The sequence below is a fragment of the Megascapheus bottae genome, chromosome 31 (genome assembly GCF_031878675.1).
Source record: "Megascapheus bottae isolate mThoBot1 chromosome 31, mThoBot2.hap1, whole genome shotgun sequence".
NCBI lineage: Eukaryota > Metazoa > Chordata > Mammalia > Rodentia > Geomyidae > Megascapheus > Megascapheus bottae.
Window position 1 is genome coordinate 9,516,228 of NC_143539.1, and position 23,992 is coordinate 9,540,219.

At 46.5% G+C, this 23,992-nt stretch overlaps 1 protein-coding gene across 1 annotated transcript in view; it reads left to right on the plus strand.

The window, feature by feature from the left end:
* The first annotated feature begins 365 nt into the window (after nt 1-365).
* Nucleotides 366-23,992, plus strand: part of Rhpn2 (rhophilin Rho GTPase binding protein 2) — a 46,942-nt gene continuing 23,315 nt past the window's right edge. Inside the window, exons 1-4 of the mRNA XM_090322767.1 lie at nt 366-449; nt 12,670-12,785; nt 19,168-19,296; nt 23,844-23,919. Of these exons, the coding sequence (XP_090178893.1) occupies nt 381-449; nt 12,670-12,785; nt 19,168-19,296; nt 23,844-23,919 (390 nt within the window). The 5' untranslated portion in view covers nt 366-380. The remainder of the gene's footprint in view (nt 450-12,669; nt 12,786-19,167; nt 19,297-23,843; nt 23,920-23,992) is intronic.

Consider the following 23,992-nt stretch of genomic DNA (forward strand, 5'->3'; position numbering starts at 1 on the left):
AAGTGGCGCCAAGACGTGTCCTGGGGCGGTGGGTGGGGTGTGGCCTCGTGGCTAGGGCGGGGCTCCCGGGTTTCACGTAAGACCTGGAGTGGGCGTGGTCCATCGTTGATGGGCGGGGCTTCATGGCTGGCCGGCTTGGCCTCGGGCTGTTTGTGGGCGTGGCATTTGTAGTGGGCGGGACTACAGGGCTCCCAGGCTTGGCCTCGGGCTATGTGGGGGCGTGGCCTGGTAGGTGGGGCGGGGCTTCAGAGCTCGCGGGCTCAGCCTGGGGCGGGGCAGGAGGGTGGCGGCGCGGGCGGGTGGAGGCGGGTCCCGGCGCCCTCTGGGGCGCTCGGCGGCCTCACAGCCTCAGTCCGCCCCTCGGCGCCGGCGCTGCCAGCATGACCGACACGCTGCTGCCCGCCGCTCCCCGGCGGCTGGAGAAGGAAGGCGAGGACTACTTTCGGAAGGTGGGGTGACTTGGCGCACAGGGTCTGCGCAGGGGTCCGCCCTTCTCCCCTGCACGCTGCGGAGGGGGCTGTGGAAGCGCGCGGCCCCGGGGGGGGGTCGGCAAGGCCGCGAAGGCCAAGTGGGCTGGGGACACCCGGGACTGGGGCGGGTCCCGCTGAGGTACAGGTGGCGGCGAGGTGCTTGGGGTTCTGGCGAGGTTACTCCGGGTCGTCCTGTTTGTCCATCCCGCCCGCCCTTTGGATTCTTGGGGAGGAGGGGGGCGGGCAGCCTCTGGCGTCCTTGGCCTGACGGTGTGACCCCCCCCCCCAAACCCAGCTTCCACTAGAACAAGAGGATGGGGAGGAAACGGCCGGCCTGGAGACGGGTTGGCGTTCTCTCAATTGCTTTTTTTTTTTAGGGGTGAGGGGAGCCCCTTGGTGGAAGGGGACCTCGAGTCCTGCCATCCTTGCTTGTTGCAGGGCACTCAGGAGGGTCCCCCCCTCCGCGAGTCGCAGTCTCCCTCCTCATTGGGTCAGTGCTGGCTCTTTTGCCCCCCCAACACACTTTAGGGTGATGGTCTCACAGAAGGGAGCCCCCAGCCCTTGTCCCGTGGGGCGCTGAGATTGCCCCACAGGTGGTAGGATCTGGGTTATTAGGAAGCATTCAAGCTGGGGAAGATCACAGTTAACACCTGCCACATCCTTCATTTTGCAGATTCCCAGAGAGTCTACAAATAGGCTTGGGACCTTGCCTGGGGGGGGGGTGGTCACTGGGTGGGTTGTGAGATTTGTCCTTGATATTTTTGATAACAGGTGGGGATCACCCCACGGTCAGTGCAAACTTGTCAATAGGGAAGTGAAACTCCCTCTCTCAGAACAATCAATTCTTAATTGTTCAGAGCTGGGCCATCCGGGTTGTAAAAATGCCCTTGGCGTCTTCCTCCTTCCCTGGTGACACTGACTACCTTGTTCTTTGGCTTATCGATAGGTAGACTGGAGGAGAATATGCAAATAACAGGTGGAGACAAGAGTGGGGAGAAAAAGGAAAAAAAAATGTTGTGTTTAGCTGCTTTTAGCATAAAAAAAGCTCATTTGGAAGTATATTTAAGTTCAAAGATGCCATCATGGAATTACAGGATTATAACTTCTAATTATGTATGGGGCTTTGGGACCGAGGATCACAAGGCCTTGGGGTTGGCAGACAGAGGCTTGGCCTGAGATCCTCAAAGATGTCCATCAGAGGGCCTGCCTGTCTGTCTGCCTGCCACCCCCACAAAATTGCTCTGTGGCCTCCAAGTTGCTGCAAACTCTTCGCTGGGAACTTCGTATCCTCTAGACTGTCATTTCTTTTCTGCTTTTTTTGTGTGTGTGGAGGGGATAATGTATAGAGGGGTTAGTTACATTCATCAGGTAGTAGGTGCATCAGTTCTCATACATTGATACTCCATCTCATGTTCTTGTCCTAATTTCTTTCCCCCCACCCCCTAGACTGTCATTTCTAACAGGTGGCTTTGTAAATCCATGGACGCATGGCGGGGGGGGGGGATGCAAAGAAAGAAGACAGCAAGGAAGGAAGAATCATAGCTTTGTAGAATACTGGTCCCCAGCCTTCCAGAACCAGTTTCCTGGGCTGTGAGTCCCAAGAGAGAATGACATAAGATGCATAGCTGGGTGTTTCTGTTTTTTTGTCAATACTAAAGTTTGAACTCAGAGCCTTGTGCTCTTGGCTTTTTTTGCTCAAGACATAGCTGTACCATTTAAGCCACAGCTCTACGTTTGCTTATTTATGTGTGTATTTGCTGGTTAATTGGAGGTAATAGTTTCACGGACTTTCTTGACCCATGGCTTGAAACTGGATCCTCAGATCTCAGTCTCCTGAGTAACTAGGATTATAGACATGAGCCATCAGTGATGGCTGGGGTGGTGCTTTGTTTGTTTGTTTGTTTTTAGATGCAGTTTCTCTGGTAGTAGATGAATGTAAAAAGGCACAAATCACTGCTTTTCAATTAGAAGCCTCTACTTAGCAAATGAGAGCTGGGAACAAATGTTGTGCTATGTCTGAGTTATACCAACCCAAGGATCAGTGTTGGTATGAAGGATAGACTCTTGAATGAGTTTGACACAAGATATGTGGGTTTTATTTGGAGAAGGGAAGAGCATTTTGATTGGAGGGAACAGCTTTGGCAATAGGCTTGGTTGGGATTGTGGGTGTTTACTCCTACCTGGGCTATGTAGGTGGGAGTGGGGAGTAAGTAGTTCAAGGAGTCTAAGTATGTGAGGTTTGGATCAGAGAAAGGCATGTGTGTAAATGTGGGTGTATGTGTGTATATACACGTGCGTGCCAGTACTGGGGTTGAACTCAGGGCTTAGATGCTGTGTCCCTTAGCATTTTCTGCTCAAGCCTAGCACCCTACCACTTGAGCCCACTGCTCTGTTTTTGGCTTCTTTTGTATGTGGTTTTTGGGCATAGGTGTCTCATGGACCTTTCCTGCCCAGGCTGGCTTTTGAACCTTGATTCTCAGACCTTGGCCTCCTGAATAGGTTTACAAGCATAGGTCACTGGCACCAGGATAGAGAGCACATTTTGACAGCTATACGTGAGGGAGTGATGGAGAAATGATGAAAGGAATAGGGTGGAGTGGGGCAGGGAGGAACTGGGAGGATTTGATGCCCTCTTAGTTCATACTTGGCGTCTAATGATACTGACTGCTGATTGGATCACGCATCCGTCAGGCAATGTCAGCATTGCCTGGGCTATTGGTCTTTCCCATTCGTTGCACCCTTAATTTAGACCAGGGTCCTGACTGAAGGCAGTATTCTCAGTGAGGTGGTTGGAATGGAGGAGAGCCTGGACAAAGGCTGAGTTTGGAAGAGCTGTTGGGATGGAGGGAGGGGCAGACCTGGGTGAATTTTCCTTAAGGAAGACAGGAATACAGAAGAGGGAAAGCAAACTTGTTAGCATTTCTCTGTCTGTGTATCGATTCGTCTTGGGGTTACTTGGCAGTCCTGGAGAATTTCTTCATTTTGTTTTGTTTTGTTTTGTTTTTGCCAGTCCTAGGGCTTGAACTCAGGGCCTGAGCACTGTCCTTGGGCTTTTTCCTCGAGGCTAGTGCTCTACCACTTGAGACACAGCACCACTTCCAGCTTTTTTCTATGTATGTGGTATCGAGGAATCGAACCTGAGTCTTCAGGCATGCTAGGCAAGCACTCGACCGCTAGGCCCAACTCCCAGCCCTCTTTTTTTTGTTTTTATGAGTTTATTTGCTTGGCAATTCTGGAGTTTCAATTCAGGGCCTTGCAATTACTAGGCAGAAACTCTCACTTGAAGCAGTATACCTCCACCCCAATTTTGTGTCTAGGTGCATGTGTGCTGGTATTGGGGTTTAAACTCAGGGCCTGGGCCCTATAACTTACTTGCTATTGTGTTGTTTTTTTCACAGATGAGTGGTGCTGCACCACTTAAGCTATCCACTTCTGGCTTTTTGCTGGTTTATTGGAGATGAGAGTTTCCCATTTCAGTCTTTCAGAGTTCAGCCTCTTGAGTAGCAAGTTTACAGGTGTGAGCTACCACACTAGTCTAGTACACATTTCTAATGAAGTCAAGCTTCTCTTCTACCTTCCCTCTCCTTCTATAGTTCTTGAAGATTCCACACTACTCCTAGTCAAAAAGCATTTTTTATTTATTAATTTATTTTTTGTGCGCATTGGGGCTTGAACTCTGGGCCTGGGCACTGTCCCGGAGCTCTTCAGCTCAAGGTTAGTGCTCTATCGCTTGAATCACAGTTCACTGCTGGGTTTTCTGGTGTTAATTGGAGATAAGAGTCACATACTTTTGTGCCTGGGCGGACTTTGAACTGCATTCCTCAGATCTCGACCTCCTGAGTAGCTAGGATTACAGGTGTGAGCCTGGCTTGAAAAGCATTTATGGAGTGACAGCTTGGTGTCTGACTTCTGTCAGTTTCTGAGACATCCTCACCCACATGGGCTTCAAGCATACTAGGCAAGTACTCGGTGATGGATCTAGAGCTCCAGCGTTCGACCCTGCAGCACTGGGCAGGCTTCTTGCCCTAGATGTTTTGTCCAAATAGCTCAGGCTTGAAAAGTAGCCAGCTTGTTTGTTTTAGCTCACTGAGCGAGGGCGAAATAGGGTAGCTCCACAGACCATTTTCCAACTGTGTTTTGTGTGACTTGAACACAAAATGAAACCTAATTGCCCAAAGTCCCTCATGCCAGCTGGCCCTGGACCCTAGGTATACAAGCTAAGAGAGAATATGTGTGTGGGTGGGGGGGGGTCTTTATTCAAATCAAGGTCTTTGGGGGTTGTGTAAGACTTGGCTGTACAGAATGGAATGATGAACTAGCTAGTGCCTGCTCAGATCTGACACCCCCTTCCAGTTCCCACCCCCCCAATCCTGTTTCTGTTTCTGATTTTAAATTACAAACCTTAATCTCCTCTCCCTCTTCTCTGAAAGGAATCTGAAATAAAAAACTTTCTGGTTTACCACAGTTAATCATGCCATACCTTTTTTCTGTATTTTTCCTTCTCAAAAAAATTTTAGTGCATACATAGGAAGGTGTTTTGGGGGAGTACTGTAAATTTCTGTCTTAAAAAGGACAATTGCTATTGGAACTCTTTCCTCTTCTCCCCTGCTCCCCATTTTTGAAGATGTGGATTCTGTTCTTTAGTTAAATATGTAACCATTGATGCTTCGTAGAAGCTGTGTCTTGATAGCAGATCCTTTATCTGGGCTGTAGTTCTAAATCCTCCCACAAGAAACTGTTCTTGGCCTTGGAGAAACCCAGCTGGGTTAAAAAAAAAATAAACAAACCCGGAGGAGGAAGGGTTTTATAGTTTATATGAGATTGTCAGTACAAAGTATACCATTGTTCCTTGTTATCTCTGCTCCTTCATCCTTAGGGAACACAAATGTCCGAAATGAATTTAGCTCCCCATTGTTTTTAGTCAAGAACTGAAGAAGTTATTTGCTAGTCTCACGAACAGATTGGCTGGACAGGGCCTCAAGGTTCATTGTCTCCTGGTTTATGGCCTCTGTTTACTCTGGGCTTTTGGGAGGCTCCAGAGAAGGAAAATTCCTCTCTTTTCCCCTCTTCCCCCCATCCCCTCTTTTGCCATCCCTTTCTCTCTCCCTTCCTACTTTCTCCCCCCTTCCCTCCGCCCCTTCCTCCACTCTCCTCTTCCCCTCTATTTTTTCCTTTTTGACCCCAGAATCTCTTCCTAGTCCTCTTTGCTTCCTTCATAGTGGGAATTTATTTTCTCTTCCATTCCTGTTCTCTACTTCCCCTTTTTTTTCTCTCCTTTCTTCCCTCCCCTCCCTCCCTCTTCTCCCTTCCTCTCCTTCCCTCCTTTCTTTTCTTCCTCTCTCCCCTCCTTCCCTTCTTTTTTTCCCCCCTGGTGTCATACAAGTGGCTTAAACTTAGGGCCTAGGAACTATATCCCTCAACTTGTCACATAAGGCTAGTACTCTACCACTAAAGCCACAGCTCCACTTACAGCTTTTTAGTGGTTTACTGGAAATAAGAGTCACACAAAGGGGACAGGGAGTGTTGCCTGGTGGTAGAATGCTTGTCTAGTATGCATCAAGCCCTGAGTTCAATTCCTCATTTCCACATATACAGAAAAAGCCAGAACTGGCATTGTGGCCCAAGTAGTGGAGCACTAGCCTTGAGCAAAATGTGCTCAAGGACAGTGCCTAGGCCCAGAGTTCAAGCCCCAGGATTGGTTTAAAAAGAAAAGTCACACAAACTTTTCTGTTCAGGCTGGCTTTGTGGTAAGATCCTCTAATCCCAGCCTCCTGAGTAGCTAGAATGACAGGCATGAGCCACCAACACCTGGCTAGGGGTTTAATTTCATGCTAGATTCTATGTGAATTGTGTATGAACACAAGTCCTCCCAGAGGTTGTACAGCTCTGTGAGCTGTCCTAGTGGCTGTTTGGACATTAGAACCTGGGTCCTTTCCCAAGTGAGGAAGATCCTATCCCTCTCTCTCCCCCTGCCTCTGGATTTATCTCATGGCATGGTTTAAGCCATGCTCCAGAAGGCCAAGCAGGACTCAGGCTGTCCGTGGCCTTGGGGAGGGCTCAGCTATACTGCTGCTTACTAATCCCCGACACATCTCCTGTTGTGGGATTTCTGCCAGGAGGAGTCCCCTGGCAGAAACAGAATTTTCAGGGTGACTCAGAGGAGAGTCAGTTTGATGAGCTGTAACACTGTAAATGTCCCTTGTTTCCTGGGGCTGTTTGAACAGTGGCCAAGACACCTGATGTTGCTGGGCTTTAGCCCGATTCACACTTCCTCCTCTTGGCACAGATACTGGAGACTCCGGACACAAAGGTTGCCCAAGTGGAGCTGCAGGTGTGCCTCAGACAGAGGTAGAAGGGGCTGCAGGGGGGACCCAGAGACGGGTGAATGGTGTGTCTCTGGTTTTCTAATGAGACTCAAGGAGTGCAGCAAGGGCCATAAACCTAGGAAAAACAGCTAGGTTTCAATTTAACTTGCAAGAATTAAAAATGGCAGGTGATCCAAACCACCTCAGAGGTAGCTTAGGTTTTTTTTCCTGTTGTTTGCATTGCACAGGCAACATAAGTGGTGAAAGAAAAAAAAAAACAGAAATGTATAAGTTCAAGGTCATGAGCAAATACTAACCTCTACCCCACCCCACATAGACATGCCGAAGTGACACTTTAAACTTGAGTCACAGCTCCAGTTTTTTTCTTTTTGCTTTGCCAGTCTTGGGGCTTGAACTCACAATCTAGTTTCTGTATCTAAGCTTTTGTGCTTAAAGCTAGTGCTCTACCATTTTTGAGCCACAGCTCCATTATAGCTTTTTGTGGTTAATTGTGGTGATCAGAGTCTCAGGGACTTTCTTTCTTGGGTTGCCTTTGAACCATGATCCTCACTCAGATCTCAGCCTCCTGAGTAGCTAGGATAACAGGTGTGAGCCACCTGTGCCCTGTTTTCATTTACCTTTTTTGCCCAAGGCTGGGCGCTCTACTACTTGAATCATAGCTCTACTTCTGGCTTTTGTTGGCTAGTTGGAGCAAAGAGTCTCTTACAGATTTGTCTGCTTGAGTAAGCTATGAACCAGAATCCTCAGACCTCAGCCTCCTGAGCAGCTAGAATTACAGGTAGGAACCACCAGAACCTGAAGTGTAAATCTATTTGAATCGAGTTGATTTTGGTGATTTCAGGTGTAGTGGGAGGCACAGTTATTCAGCCTGGTGAAAAGTGACAGTGATTGACACATGGTGGCTATCTATTACTGCTATCTAGAACTTGCTGGTAGGAGTCCATAGTTAAAGGATATAGCTGAGGGTTGATTTGTGTATGGAGATGGATTGAAATGCTGAAAGAAATCAGGCAGAGCTAGATTCCCTCCATGGAACCTGTCCCAAATATTATCAGTGCAAGAGTGTGGGTGAATTGCAAGGACATAACAGGTTTGTGAGAATGTGTGTGTGTGTGTGCTGTTGTTCCTGGGGCTTAAACTCAGGGCCTGAATGTTTTCCCTTTGCAGTTTGACTCAAGGCTAGTGCTCTACCACTTGAACCACAGCTCCTCTTCTTGATGTTGGTGGTTAATTGGAGATAAGAGTCTCTAGGGCTTTCCTCCACCCAGGGATCCTGCCTACCCCACTCTTCTTGAGTAGCTGGGAACATCTGTATTCCCATCACCCCTAGTTTATTTTTGTGTTTTTTTGGTTGACAGCCCAGGGTAACTCATAAACAATTCTGGTTTCCAGTGTTTCAGTGTGAGTTAGGGATTGCAAAACCAAGAAGAAATAAGAAAGACAGAAAAATATCTTTTGCAGGAAGAGCATCTAAAAAAAAAAAAACACACACCAGTTAAGCTGGATAAGGTGGCACACTCCTGCAATCCTAGGGAAAGAAGATGGCAACTTTGAGGCCAGCCTGGGCTAAACAGTGTCTCCAAAAATCTTCCTCCCCCTGCCCTGAAAAAAAAAAAAGCAACAGTAACATCAAAACTCACTGTCAGCTGGGTTTTGGTGGTTGATGCTTGTAATCTTACCTGCTTAAGAGGCTAAGAGCTAAGGAATGTAGTTTGAAGCCAGCCTAAGCAGGAAAGTCTTATCTCCAATTAACTACCAGAAATCCAGAAGTGGAGCTGTATAAAATTGCTCAGAGATAGTGCTCAGGTGGTGAGTTCAAGCCCCAGGACTGACATACAACACACACAAAACAACCAACCTTATTGTGGCCCAGAATACAGTCTCAGGCCAGGAGTTGCCCAATCACTTCATACTCAGTTTTACTACATCTCAAACATATACTTTGCCCTCAGATTTGCTAGAAACACAGCTACATTTGTGGGCCATATTTTTGGTCATGTGGCTAAAAGCCCCACCTGGTTTCGGGGTTAATGAGAGGGAGGTATGTGAGGCCCCACAAGATTGGCAAGATATGTGGCTTTCAGCTGGCCAGGCCAGTGTCCATCTCTGCAGGAATCTCTCTGAGATGGAATTTCTTGGACTTACCTGCTTAAGCTGGCCTTGAACTGTGATCTTCCAGATCTCAGCCTCCTGAGTGGCTATCATGACAAAGCATGAGCCATTGGTGTCCACAGACTTGTGACTCAGCCCCTGCTTCCCTTAGTGTTAGTGTGAGGTTGAAATGTCCAAAGTTAGTCTACCAAAGCAACTAAATAGATAATGTGTGTATGGGAACACAACTCACTACCTGGGAGATCTTTGACCTTGGTCACTCTTGTAGCCCAGTAGGTTGACATGTCTTTTGGTGACTCTGATTCTCCAGCCAGGCTGCTGTAACAGCTTCCCTGGTCCTTGGTGCAAATCTTTGCTCTGGCATTAAAGGAAGCCAGGAACTTGGAGCTCAAGCCTGTAAATCCTAGCTACTCAGGAGGCTGAGATCGGAGGTTCATGATTGAAAGACGGCCCAGGCAGGAAAGTACATGAGACTTCATCCACCAAAAATCTGGAAGAGGAGGTGTAGCTCGAGTGGTAAAGTGCCAGCCTTGAGGAGAAGCTAAGTGACAGCACCCAGGCCCTGAGTTTAAGCCTCAGTACCAGTACACACACACACACACAGTTGCAGAAGTTTAAGAGTTGATCTGGAAGTTTCTTGTTTAGAAATTGGAGTTTAGAAATTTAGAATTGGTATCAATGTATGGGAATTAATGCACCATCTATCTGGCAAATATCATGTAACCCTTCTATTAATTACAATAAAAAATATATGAAAAAAAAAGAAATTGGAGTCTGGTTGAGAGAAGACTGAGAGAAGTATACACACACACACACAAACACACAATCGTATAGTAGCTTCTCCCAGGAAAAGCCCCAGCCCCCCACCTTACTTTCTAATGGAGTTACTGACTGACTCACCAAACCCCAAGGGATGCTGGGAGGTCTTCCTGGCAGTGTAAGTTTCCTAACATCCTTCTGGGTGTTCCTGTGTCTCTAGCAAGGCCCAGTCCTCCTGTCAAATAGTTTTGCTTATCTGCTGCAGTCCTATCTAATCCTCAGTCTCCCAGTGACTTATCTAGAAATGTGACACCCCCGTCTCTAGTCACTGGGCTGATATGGACTGACTGACTCCAGAAATTGGTGAAGAGTAGGAGCAGGAAACAGAAATCGTTCTTACCTATGTGCTGACTGCTTATCCAAGCTATGGAAAAGTACATAAAGGAATTAGTTATTAATGTTCCTTTGTGCAAAGAAATCCTCAGCATAGCTAAGCCATGGAATTCTGTATTACTTTGAACCAGCCCTGCAAAATGCCTTCCCTAAGTGGAGAGGGAAGAGGCCATTATTTTAGCCCTTTGATACTAATTAGCTTAATGTAGAGGATTTGGGAGGGAGCGAGCAGTGCCGGTACTGGGGTTTGAACTCAGATTCTGTACCTTAGCTTTTTCTGGTATACTTGAGCCTACACTCCAATTCTGACTTTGCTGGTTAATAAGAAATAAGAATCTCATAGACTTTCCTGCATAGGCTGGCTTTGAATCGTGATACTCAGATCTCAGCCTCCGGAGTAGCTGGGATTTTAGGCATGAGCCATCAGCACCCAGCCAGAACTTAGAGCCTTGGACCTAGGCTTGGTTTAGATTGAGGTGGGAGGCCTGGTGTGGACGGAACTGAACTGACCATGAGGCAGCTAGAAGAAAAGGGCAATCTCTAGGTGGACTGCAGCCTGCTGTAGCCACACCACTCTTAGGGAGTGACCCCAGTGGGCTGGGCCTCCAGATAAGCTTCTCCAAAGAATGTGGCTCTAACTTCCATTTTCTGGGGGAAGGGAGAACCTTAGGTTTAAAGGGAACTTTTTTGAGCTTGAAGCTGGTGGCTTACTCCCGAAATCCTTGTACTTAGGAGGCTGAGGTCTGAGGATTGGAGTTCGGAACCAACCCAGATTAGAAAGTCCCTGAAAAAAACCCACCAAAAATGGGGAAGTGGAGGTGTGTCTCCAGTGGCAGAATGCTAGCCTTGTGTGGCAAAAAGTGAAAGAACAATGAATGTCAGGGCCTGAGTTCAAGCTCCAGTGACTGTGTAAAAAAATGCTTGCACAACTTTGTACATATTGTGTGCATTTATATGAAATATATAGAATATGTAAATCTGTGCAGACAAAATAAATTTGGGGTGAGAGGAGGATGATGAGAATGAGAAATTGATGTTTAGATTCTTTTAGGGGTGGTAAATACTTATTGATGATGATGATGATGATGATGATGTTGATGATGTTGATGTAATTATACCAAGAGATTACACCCAACATTTTTTGGTTAGAATCTAATCGTCCAGTCTGGGCTCAAATTGTAATCTTCCCAATCTTAGCTTTCAAAGGAGCCTGGACGGCCAGGAGTGTAGTCTAGTAGTAGAGTGCTTGCTTAGCATGCACAAAGCCCTGGGTTCAATTCCTTGGTACCACATACAGAAAAAGCCATAGGTAGCACTGTGGCTCAAGTGGCAGAGCTCTAGCCTTGAGTAAAAAATGCCCAGGCTCTGAGTCCAAAAAACAAACTGGTCAAAAAACAAACAAACAAAAAAGGAGTTTGGGGGCCAGGAGTTTGGCCTAGTGGTAGAGTGCTTGCCTAGCATGCATGAAGACCCGGGTTCAATTCCTTGGTACCACATACCTAGAAAAAAGCTGGAAGTGGTGCTGAGGCTCAAGTAGTAGAGGTCTAGCCATGAGAAAGTTCAAGGACAGTGCTCAGGCCCTGAGCTCAAGCCCAGGACTGGCAAATCAATAAAATAAAATTTTTTTTAAAAAAGGAGTTTGGATTATAGGCATGAGCTATTATGCCTAAATATATTTCTAGAGCAGGATTACAGTTTTAACCTTATCTATTTTATTTATTTTAACCTTATCCATTTTATTTATTTATCTAGTTACTTTTTGCTAGTCTTAGAGCTTTAATTTAAGGCCTGGACACTGTCTTTGGGCTTTCTCAGGACTAGCGCTCTACCACTTGAGCCACAGCACCACTTTTGGGTTTTTCTATGTTTGGGTACTGAGGAATCAACCCCAAAACTTCATGCATGGTAGGCAAGCACTCTGCCACTAGGCCATGCTCCTGGCCCCTATTTTTTTATTTTTACTTTTTGCCAGTTCTAGAGCTTGAATTTGGGGCCTGGGTACTCTCCCTGTGAGCTGCTTTTGCTCAAGGCTAGCATTCTACCACTTGAGCCATAGTGCCACCTCTGACTTTTTCTGTATATATGGTACTGAAGAATCAGGGCTTCATGCATGCTAGGCAAGGACTCTACTACTAAGCCACATCCCCAGCCCAATTTTAACCTTCTTTGAAGCTACCAGTGAACTAGCCCCATTATACTCCAAGAAAGAATGGCACTGCTATTAGGGCTTAAACTCAGGCCCTCACGCTCTAATTTAGCTTTTTTGCTACCACTTAAGCAACATACAGCTGTACTTCTGTTTGTTTGTTTTTTTTCTTAATAGAAGGTAATAGTGTCATGGACTTTTCTGCCCAGGCTGACTTTTAACCTCAGTCCTCAAATCTCAGCCTCGTGAATAGCTAGGATTACAGGTGTGAACGACCGGCACCCAGCTCATGATCAATTTTTAATTCTCTTAATAACCTTCCATCTTTTGTTCGTTTTCTTTGTTGATATGACTTTGGTTTTCTCAGAAAAGCCTATTTTTCTTTGTTAGACTATATTTTTAGGCATTACCATCATTTTTGGAGTGGCTGACACCTAAAGCTTCATCCCTTATTTTCACATAGGGTTGTAATCCTTTGGCACAGACTGGCCGGAGCAAGCTGCAGAATGAAAGGGCTGCTTTGAACCAACAGATCTTGAAGGCTGTGCGGATGCGGACCGGAGCCGAGAACCTTCTGAAGTAGGTATCTTTGACTCTACTGCATTGGGGGAGCCCTGACCCTCCTGAGGACTTGACCACCTCTTCACCATATTCTTAGACCTGATTCTTGGTTTCAACTTCAGGATTTCTTCTCATTTCAGGAGACCTAGAACTTCATGACATTCAAAAATCAATGTTTTGCCTATACCAGTGGCTCATGCCTGCAATCCTAACTACTCAGCAGGCTGAGGTCTGAAGATCATGGTTTGAAGCCAGCCCTGGGCCAGAAAGATTGTGAGATTCTTAGTTCCAGTTATCTGGACAGTACAGCTGTGGCTTATGCTAGAGTGCCAATCTTGAGTTCAAAAGCTGAAGGACAGTACCCAGGCCCTGAGTTCAAGCTGTAGGACTGGCACACATTTAAAAAAAAAAATTTTTTTTTTGCCAGTCCTGGGCTTGAGCTCAGGGCCTGAGCACTGTCCTTGAACTTTCTCAAGGCTAGAGCTCTACCACTTGAGCCTCAGCACCACTTCTGACTTTTTTCTATGTATGTGGTACCAAGGAATTGAACCCGGCTCTTTGTGCATGCTAGGCAAGCACTCTACCACTAGGCCAAACTCCTGGCCTAAAAAAAAATTTTTTTTTGCTCACTCGGTGTGTGTGTTTGGAGAGGGCACAGCAGATGGTAGAATATTAGCAGTTTTGGTTCAAATCCATTTATGGTCTTAGTATTTGTTTTTCCTGATCTTCCCTGGTGTCTTTTCTCCATTGCCTATAGCTGTGCCTGGTATGGAGTCACTGCTTGGTAAAATTCATATTGGTTGAATAAAGGAAGAGAAGGCTGAAAAAAGGGGAATGGGGACATTTCCAGGGCCAGTGTCCACCTTTGTAATGAGCCAGGGCATGGTAATACATACCCATAGTCCCAGCTATTTGGGAGATGGAGATGGTAGCCTCACTTGAGCTCAGGAATTCAAGGCCACCCTGGAGCTGGTAGTTGATGGCTTCTATTAGCTACTTAGGAGGCTGAGATCTGAGGATCCAGGTTTGTAGCCAGCTCAGGCAGAGGAGTCTGTGAGACTCTTACCTCTAATTTACCATCAAGATAGAGGTGTGGCTCAAGTGCCAGCTTGGAGGGGGAAAAAAGCTAGATAATAGAATCCAAGCCCCAGTACTGGTACAAAACAACAACAACCCAGCTTGTACAAACTAACCATACTGTGTCTCCAAAAAATAAAAAGAAGGAACAAAAGGAAAGTAATCAGAGTGTGCTCTGGGATATTCAGTAGTTTGATGATAAAGTAGTTATTTATCAAATGCATAGCTCCATTGATAAACTTTCAGGGCATTCCTCATCTTCCTCACACTGTAAAATCAACAAAAGGCATCTGGGCCAGCTCTCCTTCCCAGAGAGCGTGGAATTTCTTCTGCAGAATTTACCCACTGGCCATCTTGTTTTTGTGTTTGTGATATTGGGTTCTGCATTCAAGTCCTCCTCTTTTTTTTCTTTTTCTTTTGGTCAGTCCTGGGGTTTCAACTTAGGCCCTGGGTGTCCCTGAGCTTTTGTTCAAGGCTAGCCACTTGAGCCACAGCACCATTTCCGGCTTTTTTGTGTGTGGAATTATCTGTTTATGTGGTACTGAGGAATTGAACCCAGGAGTTCATGCTTGCTAGGCAAGCATTCTACCACATTCCCAGCCTCATATTTTTTGCCTAGCTTTTTTGCTCAAGCAAGCCTGGAGCACTAGCCACTTGAGCCATAGCTCTACTTGTATCTTTTTTTGTTAGCTACATGGAGCAATAAGAATTTCTTGGTTTTGTCTGCTCTAGCTGGCTTCAAATCTTGATCCTTAAATCTTAGTCTCCTAACTAGCTTAGGTTACAGGCAAGAGCCACTGGTTCCTGAGTTATTATTATTTCTTCTTCTGTGCTGGTTGAAGTCGGGGCCTGGGCACTGTCTCTGAGCACTTTTTGCCTAAGGCTACTTTAAGCCACAGTACCACTTCGATTTTTTTCTTTTAATTGGGTGCACAAATGTCTTTTCCTCATGTTTATGGTGTAATGCTACAGAGAATAAGCAATCTTTCTTTTTTCTTTTTGCTAATCCTGGAGCTAGAACTCTGGGCCTGACCACCGTCCTTGGGTATTCTCAAGGCTAGTGCTCTACCACTTGAGCCACAACACCATCTCTGGCTTTTTTTTGTGTATGTGGTACTTGAAACTAGGGCTTCGTGCATGGTAGGCAAGCACTCTACCACTAAGCCATGCTCCCGGCCCTGCAATCTTTTTATTTTGCTCAAGAATAAAAGTGTTATCTAAAAAAGAAATAAAAAGAACGTACCCAGTAAGAATAGGAGATGTGGCTCAGGTGTACAGCACCAGCCAATGAGCAAGTATCAGATGAAGAGTTTGAGCCCTGATTTCAGACAAAAAAAAAAAAAGAAAGAACAGTGCTACAGTGCTGTGCCTTTATTGTTTATTTTGTTTTGTTTTGTAGTGGTCTTGGGCCTTGAACTCAGGGCCTGAGCTCTGTTCCTGAGCTTACTTTGCTCAAGGCTCCACAGCTAGCTTTTTGCTGGTGAATTAGAAGTAAGACATTCAAAGACTTTCCTACTCAGGCTGGCTTTGAACCACAATCTTCAGTTCTCAGTCTTCTGAGTAGCTACAATTAGAGGCATAAGCCATAGGTATCCAGGTGGACTTTTTCTTTAAGTTCTAGGAATTCTTGACCCTAAGGCTTTGTGCTAGGTAAGTACCTCCCATTGTGCCACACCCCAGCTCTCTAAGCAAGACTTTAATACCAGAGTAAACAAACCTGGTAACTGTAGGAAGTGATTTTTTTTTTCTAAAATGTGCAGTTGACATGAAACTGATAGGGTGTTCCTGGTGACATGACCTTAGAGACCCTGAGTAGTCTGGGTAAAAGCTTTTTTTGTGTGTGTGTAGATACTAGAGCTTTCTCATGGTATTTGCAAACCCCTTGCCCCAGACTAGTGCTCTACCCTTTGAATCAGAGCTCCATTCCTGACTCCTTTGCTAGTTCATTGCGGATAAGAATCTCACAAGACTTTCATTCCTTAGGGCTGGCTTGAAACTGCTGTCCTCAGATCTCAGCCTCCTGAATAGCTAGGATTACAGGCCTGATCTACCAGAGCCTGGCTGACTATGTTTCTTGCAGGATCTGAAATTTGTTGAGCCACTTATATAGCTAAAGGACTATGTGTTAGTCTCCAGGGTAATACACAGGTCTATAAATGGCATGTTCTTGGAAAAATAAGCATTGTTTATCTTGCTTAGTCCAGAAGTAGGCTTGAGGCACTTTAGACACTTGTACAACTTGTAGGATTAAAGTAGCGAGTGGACCAGGAGAAGGAAGAATGTAGAAGAGGCTTTGCTGAAGGTATACTTTGTTTATGTGAGCCTCTGAGCTTTCTGGCAGCCATAGGAAAAGGGAAAATTGATCTAGAGCACCTTTCATACTACTGATAGCTGACTGGAAGAAAATATACACTAAGACTTAGTGAACCTGTTCCCAAATACCCAGAAGGCTGAGATACTTTCTTCCCTGAATTCTTGGAGGGTAAGATCTACTGATAAGTCATTCCCCTTTTTATTTTTCCCTTCAGTCAGTAACACCTTTGTTGTACAGGTTTTACAAGCTGTGGATCGGGACCCATTTTGTGTTCTGAAATCAATTCAGTATGTTCCTGTGGTATAATCCAAGCATAAATATTTGGTCTTCATTTCCTGTGTTCCTGGTCTAGGCTTTCTAAAACTCTTATGATAAGAGTTATCTTCAATCTACTGAGTCTGTCTCCTGTTGGGGAGAACTTCAAGCTAAGGACCAGTTCCCCCAAAAGACCCAGCCAGAATATAGAGGGCTTTCACTCTCTATTCCTCCTCCTACCCTCCTTCCAGAAATGGGAGGGTCCTGGAGATTGAGGTCAACCACTAGTGGCCAGTGACTTTAACCATCCTATATGAAAGCTCCATAAAAAGCCCTAAATGATGGGGTGTAGGATTTTCTGGGCTGGGGATGCTGGGAGATTGGCTCGCCTGGAGAGGCCATGGAGAGGAAGGCTCTATACACCTCCCTCTCTTTGGTATCATTCTCTGGGAATTGCTTCCATGGGTCTGTCCTGGGGCTTGAACTCAGGGCTTGGAGCTCTGTGTGTGAGGTTTTTCCCTCAAGGCTGGTGTTCTACATATAAGCCACAGCTCTGCTTTCATGGTATTTTCTGCCCAGACTGGCTTTGAACCACAATCCTCAGATCTCAGCCTCCTGAGTAGCTAGGATTATAGGTGTGAGCCACTGGAGCCTGGCTGGCTGGTTAATTCTTGAACTGAATGTTTGCCCTGATCAGGAACTCAGATGAAGCGTTTCCCTTACTTCTGTGAATCCTGCATTATCTAGTTGGTCAGAGTGTAGATGTCCCCCCTCCCTGGGACTTGTGATTGGTTCCTGCAGTGAGGAAAGGACGATTGTGTTAGGACAAAGCCTTTAACCAATGGGTTAACAGCAAGTTGGGTGTCCGAATTGGATGGAGTTATTGGAAATTCAACTTGTGTTGGGAGTCAAGGAATTAGAGCCCTGGAAACATCATAGAAAGAAAGAGAGACAGACAGAGACAGAGAAAGACACACACACGCACACACAGAATGGTTAGCCAGACATGGTGACCCATGGCTGTCATCCTTGCTACTCAGGAGGCTGAGATCTGAGACCAGCCTGGGGCAGGAAAATCTGTGAAACACTTTATCTCCAGGTAACCACCAAAAAGCCAGAAATGGTAGAGCACTAACTTGGAGTGAAAAAGTTAAGGCCATGAGTTCAGGCCCCAATACTGGCACAAAAAAGAATAGAAAAAGAAAAGAGTGGACTAGAATATGTTGGCGTACTAGGCACTGGTGGCTCACGCCTGTAATCCTAGCTACTCAGGAGGCTGAGCTCTGACAACCTCGGTTCAAGGTCAGCCCAGGCACAAAAGTCCCGTGAGACTCTTATCTCCAATTAACCACTAGAAAACTGAAAATGGGGCCTGGTTATGGCCTTAGCGTAAGAGTTTTCAGGTGTGAAAATTCTCTGAACATTTAGAGAAGGAACCAGTGTCCTACCCCTGTCTGGGTGCAGGAAGCTGGCCAGCATCCTGCTCTCGGGATAACAATTTGTGGGTGTAAATGAACGGCAGGTGTGCATGTGCCAAGGAGGGAATGGGGGCCAGACAGTTTCTGTAGCTGGGCCCAGCTAGTGCTAGATAAGCTTTGTACTTCCTCAGTCAGATAACAATGACTCTGGTTCATAAATGTATATAGTACCCTCCTGGCTCAGTGCTTGGGGTTCCTATTATTACTTTGGTGGTGATTCCTAATCTGTAAGATGAAGGACTCATAACACAAGGTCTTTAAATGGCTGTTAGAAAGTAGGTCATGGGCCAGGAGTTTGGCCTAGTGGTAGAGTACTTGCCTCACATGCACGAAGACTGGGGTTTGATTCCTTGATACCACATACATAGAAAAAAGCTGGAAGTGGTGCTGTGGCTCAAGTGGTAGAGCACTAGCCTTGAGAAAATCCAAGGACAGAGCTCAGGCCCTGAGCTCAAGCCTAGGACTGGAAAACAAACAAAAAAGAAGTAGTTCATTTGTTCTTGTATTGCTGCATATTATTCTTTTTTCTTCTTTTTTGCCAGTCCTAGGCTTGAGCTCAGGGCCTGAGCACTGTCCTTGGACTTTCTCTTGGACTTTCTCAAGGCTAGAGCTCTACCACTTGAGCCTCAGCACCACTTCCGGCTTTTTGCTATGTATGTGGTACCAAGGACTGAAGCCGGGTCTTCCTGCATGCTAGGCAAGCATGTTAACCACTAGGCCAAACTCCTGGCCCTGCTGCATATTATTCTATATACAACTTTTCAGTTATTTTTACTGTATGTATGAGTGTATGTATATGTGTTTGTACTAGAACTTGAACTCAGGGCCTGGACATTGTCACTTTTTCCCTCAAGCCTGGCACTTGACCACTTGAGCCACAGCTTTACTTCCAGCTGTTTGAGAGGCTTCTCTGATCATCTCTTATAAAATCTGCCCATAGCTGGGTATGGTGGCTCACAACTATAATCCTAGCTACTCAGGAGGCTGAGATCTGAGGATCTTGATTGAAAGCCAGCCTGGGTACTAAAGACCCAGAGACTCTTATCTCCAACTAACCACTAGAAAACTGGCACTGTGGCTCCAGGGGGTAGGGCATAGCTTTGAGCTAAAAAGCTCAGGGACAACGGCCCAGGCCCAGAGTTCAAGCCCTAGGACGGACAAAAAAAAAAAAAAAAATCTGCCCACAGCCTCCTGAACCTCCCTGCAGAGATTGGGCTAATGTCTGTTTACCTGGGTAGTTTGACAGAGTGCTTCTCTCCCTCTTCTCTTTGAACAGAGTAGCCACAAACCAAAAGGTACGAGAACAGGTGCGCCTGGAGCTTAGCTTCGTCAATTCGGACCTGCAGATGTTGAAGGAGGAGCTGGAGGGACTCAACATCTCAGTGGGCGTGTACCAAAACTCAGAGTGAGTAAGCCACACCCTTCCCAATGGATGCCCTTTAAGCCAAGAGTTGCCCATATCCCAGATCTTGTGGACCAAGGGAGCCAGCAGCCCCTAATCTGGCCAGGGAGAGCAGTTTTTACGCGTAAGAGAATGAGTCAAGTACAGGGGTTTATAGGGTTGGCCTTTTGGAGTTTGTGGGGAGAAAACTAGAGTGTTGGACACACAGCCATTTGTTCAGGGACCTATTGTGGTATGTTTTATGGCAGAACTGTGTGTTTGGGTCCAGGCAAGGTGATAGCATCTGTCACTTAGACTGAGGTGTTGTCTCATCTGTGAGGATGCCCTGGAAAGTGCTCTGGGAACAGCTAGTGAAGTCAGATCTGCTCCATGGGGCTAAGTTGCCCTGCCCTTCCCCCCTCTCAGCCACTCTCAAAGCCCAAGGCCTGGTTCTAGATCTTTCTGTTGAGAGAAGGCACAAGAGCCAGGGTTGCTGGTAGCTCATGTCTGTCGTCCTAGCTACTTAGGAGGCTGAGATGAGAAAATCGTGGTTTGAATCCAGCCTGGGTAAGAAAGTCTGTGAGACTCTCATTTCCATTGAACCCCTCCCCCCCACCAAAAGAATAGAAATGGAAGTGTGGCTCAAATAGTAGAACACCAGCCTTGAGCAAAATAGCTAAAGAACAATGTCCAGGCCCTGAGTTCAAACCCCAACAATTAGTACAAGAACACAAACTGTTTTGAATGGGCATCTTTTATGTCTAAGGTTAAGACCTGTCTTGGTTCCCTGGGACACTTATGTAGATACTTCAGACAGAAGCGTCCCCATGCAATATAGAGAAATGAATGTCTCAATTCTGAAGTTCCAGAGTGTTCCTTATGGGAGTGGGGTAGGAGAAGACTGTAGCAGGAGGAATATTGAATGTGAACTTAGAGAAAAGCTCAGAAAGTTGCCACCAGGTGCTGGTGGCTCACGCCTATAATCCCAGCTATTCATGAAACTGAGATCTGAGAATCATGGTTCTATGCTATCCAAAGTCCTAACGGCTCTTTTTCTAATTTTACTACCGAAAAGCCTGGAAATAGAGCTGTGGCTCAAGTGATAGAACACCTGCCTTGAACAAAAAAACTAAGAGACAGCACCTGGGAACCTGAATTCAAGTTCCAATACCAACACACACACACACACACACACACACACACACACACACACACACACACACACACACACACACACACACACACACACACACACACACACACACACACACACACACACACACACACACACACACACACACACACACACACACACACACACACGAAAGAGAAAAAAAGTCTCCTGAGCAAGGGGAGGCTGAGAACTAACCAACATATCCCAAGAAAGAGCTTAGGTATTTTTTGTGTGGGGTAAGTAGAACTTCTTCAATGTGGCTAAGCCTTGAAGGAAACTCAGGCAGAAAATAGTTTCCTGGATTAACAGAAGGAGGATGTTTAGGAATTTTTTAGTCGCTTTGGAATGTACATTTCCTGACCCTAACCTTTCACATGACACCTGGGGTGGTGTTGTAAGCCAAAGTCAAACATCTGTGCTAGCCCTCTGGCACCTTGCTTTGTGTTACCTTCTGTCTGGCTCACCTAGGACTCCCAGGGTTGTTCCAAAAACCTTGTCAGAGCAAGGCAGCAAATGGCAGAAAGTTCTTGCTCTGCTCTGCTGTGAAATGTTAGTACTGTGACAAGTGCTAGTGTCTCATGCCTCTTATCCTTGCTACTTAGGAGACTGAGATCTGAGGAGTACAGTTCTAAATCAGCCTAAAGGAAAGTCTATGAGACTGTATCTCTAATGAACCACCAAAAAGCTGGGAGTGGAGGTATGGCTTAATGGTAGAGTGCCAGCTTTAAGTAAAAGGTAAGGGATGGGGCCAGGAGTTTGGCTTAGTGGTAGAGTGCTTGCCTAGCATGCACAAAGACCAGGGTTCGATTCCTCAGTACCACATACATAGAAAAAAGCCAGAAGTGGTACTGAGGCTCAAGTGGTAAAGCTCTAGCCCTGAGAAAGTCCAAGGACAGTGCTCAGGCCCTGAGCTCAAGCCCAGGACTGGAGGGGGAAAAAAAATAGCTAAGGAACAATGAGTGCTCAGGCTTAGAGTTCACATCCCAGTACTGACATGCCTGTGTGCATGCATGCATGTGTACTTTCTTCCTCCCTCCCTCTCCCTCCCTTCTCCCTCTCCCTCCCTCCTTCTTCCTCTCTCTCCCTCTCCCTTTCTCTCCCTCTCCCTTTCTCTCCCCCCACCTCTCCTTCTCCCTTTCCTCTCCTTCTCCCTCTTTTTGCCCCCCTCTCCCCTTCCCCCTCCTTCTTCTCCTTCCCTCTTCCACCCTCTCCCTCCCCCCTCCCCCCTCCCCCCATCCAGATTCCTGCAGCGGGTAGAGTATTGACATGTTCATGTGTAAGAGCGAGGTAACCCTGGGCCCTGGAGTGGCCACAGGTGATATCCTGGGAAGAGGGAAGAAAACTAGGTGTAGATTCCAAAGGACATAACTCCTTTCTTCTCGCTTCAAGTTGTTGGTTATTTTTGTTGTGGTTTTGTTTTTGTCGTGTTGGTACTTCAAGGCTTGTGCCTTTTGCTGATTACTTGAAGAGTCTCACAGACTTCTCTTCCCTGGCTGGCTTCGAACTGTGATCCTCAGATCTCAGCTTCCTGAATAGCAGGATGACAAGTGTGAGTCACTGGCCACTAGCTTCCAGATAATTTTCGTGGTTTTTTATTTTGTTTTGTTTTTGGTGTATGTGCTGATTTTGGGACTTGAACTCAGAGCCTGTGTGCACTGTTCCTGTTTTTTTTTTTTGGTGGTTAATTGGAGATAAGAGTCTCCCAGACTTTCCTTCCCTGACTGGCTGTGAACATTGATCCCACAAAGTTTCAACCTCTTTTCGTTGTTACTGTTGTTGTTGTTGTGAGACTTGACCTCTGGTTCTGGGCCCTGTCCCTGAGCTCTTCAGCTCAAGGCTACTGCCATACCCCTTGAACCACAGCGCCACTTCCAGTTTTCTGGCCATTTAATTTAGAGATAAGAGTCTCATGGACTTTTATTCCCAAGCTGGCTTTGGACTGAGATTCTCAGATCTCAGCTTCCTGAGTAGCTAGGAGTACAGGTGTCAGCCACCAGCTGGACACCGATGGGTCACACTGCAGATTTTATGTCTGCAAAATAGGCAGAGAAGAAATGATCTTCACTGGACACAAAAGAAAAGGTAGAGAGCTCGGATCACAGAGAGAGTCATGTTAGTGCCACACAGGGGCTGGGGGGGGGGTGGAATGCCCTGGTGTTGGGGTCCTCAAGACAGTCATGAAGAAAACAAACTTTATATCCAGCCATTAGGACACTAGATCCAGAAGAGCCAGGCCTGGCCTTCTGATGTGAGGGCGAGGGGTGGGGTGTTGGGTCAGCCACATACCTAGGCTGGGTTGCACGAGCATTCAGCATAACTGCCATGGGGGCAGTTTCAGCTTACTCCCATTGTCCACCTACCTTGCCTGGCATTCCTGGCCTCCTCTCTGGGCTGGGCGAAGCAGCCCATGAGGTCTCTCATTACAGGTTAGGCCCCTGGATCCCTATTTGTAAAACCCTGAGCACAGATTTACTTCCTGCCAGCCCTGTCTCAGGAATGTAGGTAGGGCTGGTGTGAGGTGACCCCATGGTCCTGGCTGCTGGTGGGGGTGGTGCGGTAGTTTCTGGAGTCTGGACCTGTGTTGGAAGCTAGCCATATTTGTGTCAGGTGGAGCCTCTGCTCTGAATGAATTCACTGACATTGTCTCAAAGGAGTGGCCTCTGAGAGGGTGGGAGGTGATGAAGGCTGCTTATGAGAGAAGGAAGGGGAGGATGATGGGAAAGGTTGGGGGCCAGGAGGGGCCCAGTGGAGTAGAGTGAGCACTGTGAGTGCAGAAAACAGGTCTGCTGAAAAAGAGGTTGAAATTGGAGAGGTAGATAAGGGTTGGGATGGTATTTGGGGATTGTCTTAGAAAAGGCAAGTCATAACCCAGGTGCCAGTGGCTCACACCTGTCCTCCTAGCTACTCAGAAGGCTGAGATCTGAGGATCAGAGTTTGAAGCCAGCCTAGACAGGAAAGTCCATGAGATTCTTATCTTCAATGACCCAGCAAGAAGGCAAAATATTAGAGTACTATTGATTGAAAAAGCTAAGTGACAGCATACAGACAGGCCCTGAGTTCAAGCCCCAGTGCTGGCATGTGTGCATGCGCACACATACACACACAGACACACAGAAAGGCAAGGCAAAGCAAAGCTTGATCAGAATTATCTTTATGGGGGTTGGAGGCATGGCTCAGTTGATAGAAACTAGCCAATGAGCAAAAAATGCCAGGTACTGAATTTGAGTCCTGATTATGGACCTTCCTTCCCTCCCCCCCCTCCAAAAAAAAAAAAAGAAGGAAAGACTTGTCTTTATAGAGCATGAACCACCAGCCGTGTGTGCTAGGCTGGCCTGGGGTTTGGGGGACATTGCTGGAGCACAGGCGTTCTATATCTTGTTGTGTTTATTCCTCGTAGGGAGGCATTTACCATCCCCTTGATTCCTCTTGGCCTGAAGGAAACCAAAGATGTGGACTTCTCAGTCGTTCTCAAGGTAAATCTCAAAACCTCGGACCCTGGGCTCAGTGTTTAAAATGGAAATAGGTTGCCGGACTCTGCCCAGAGTC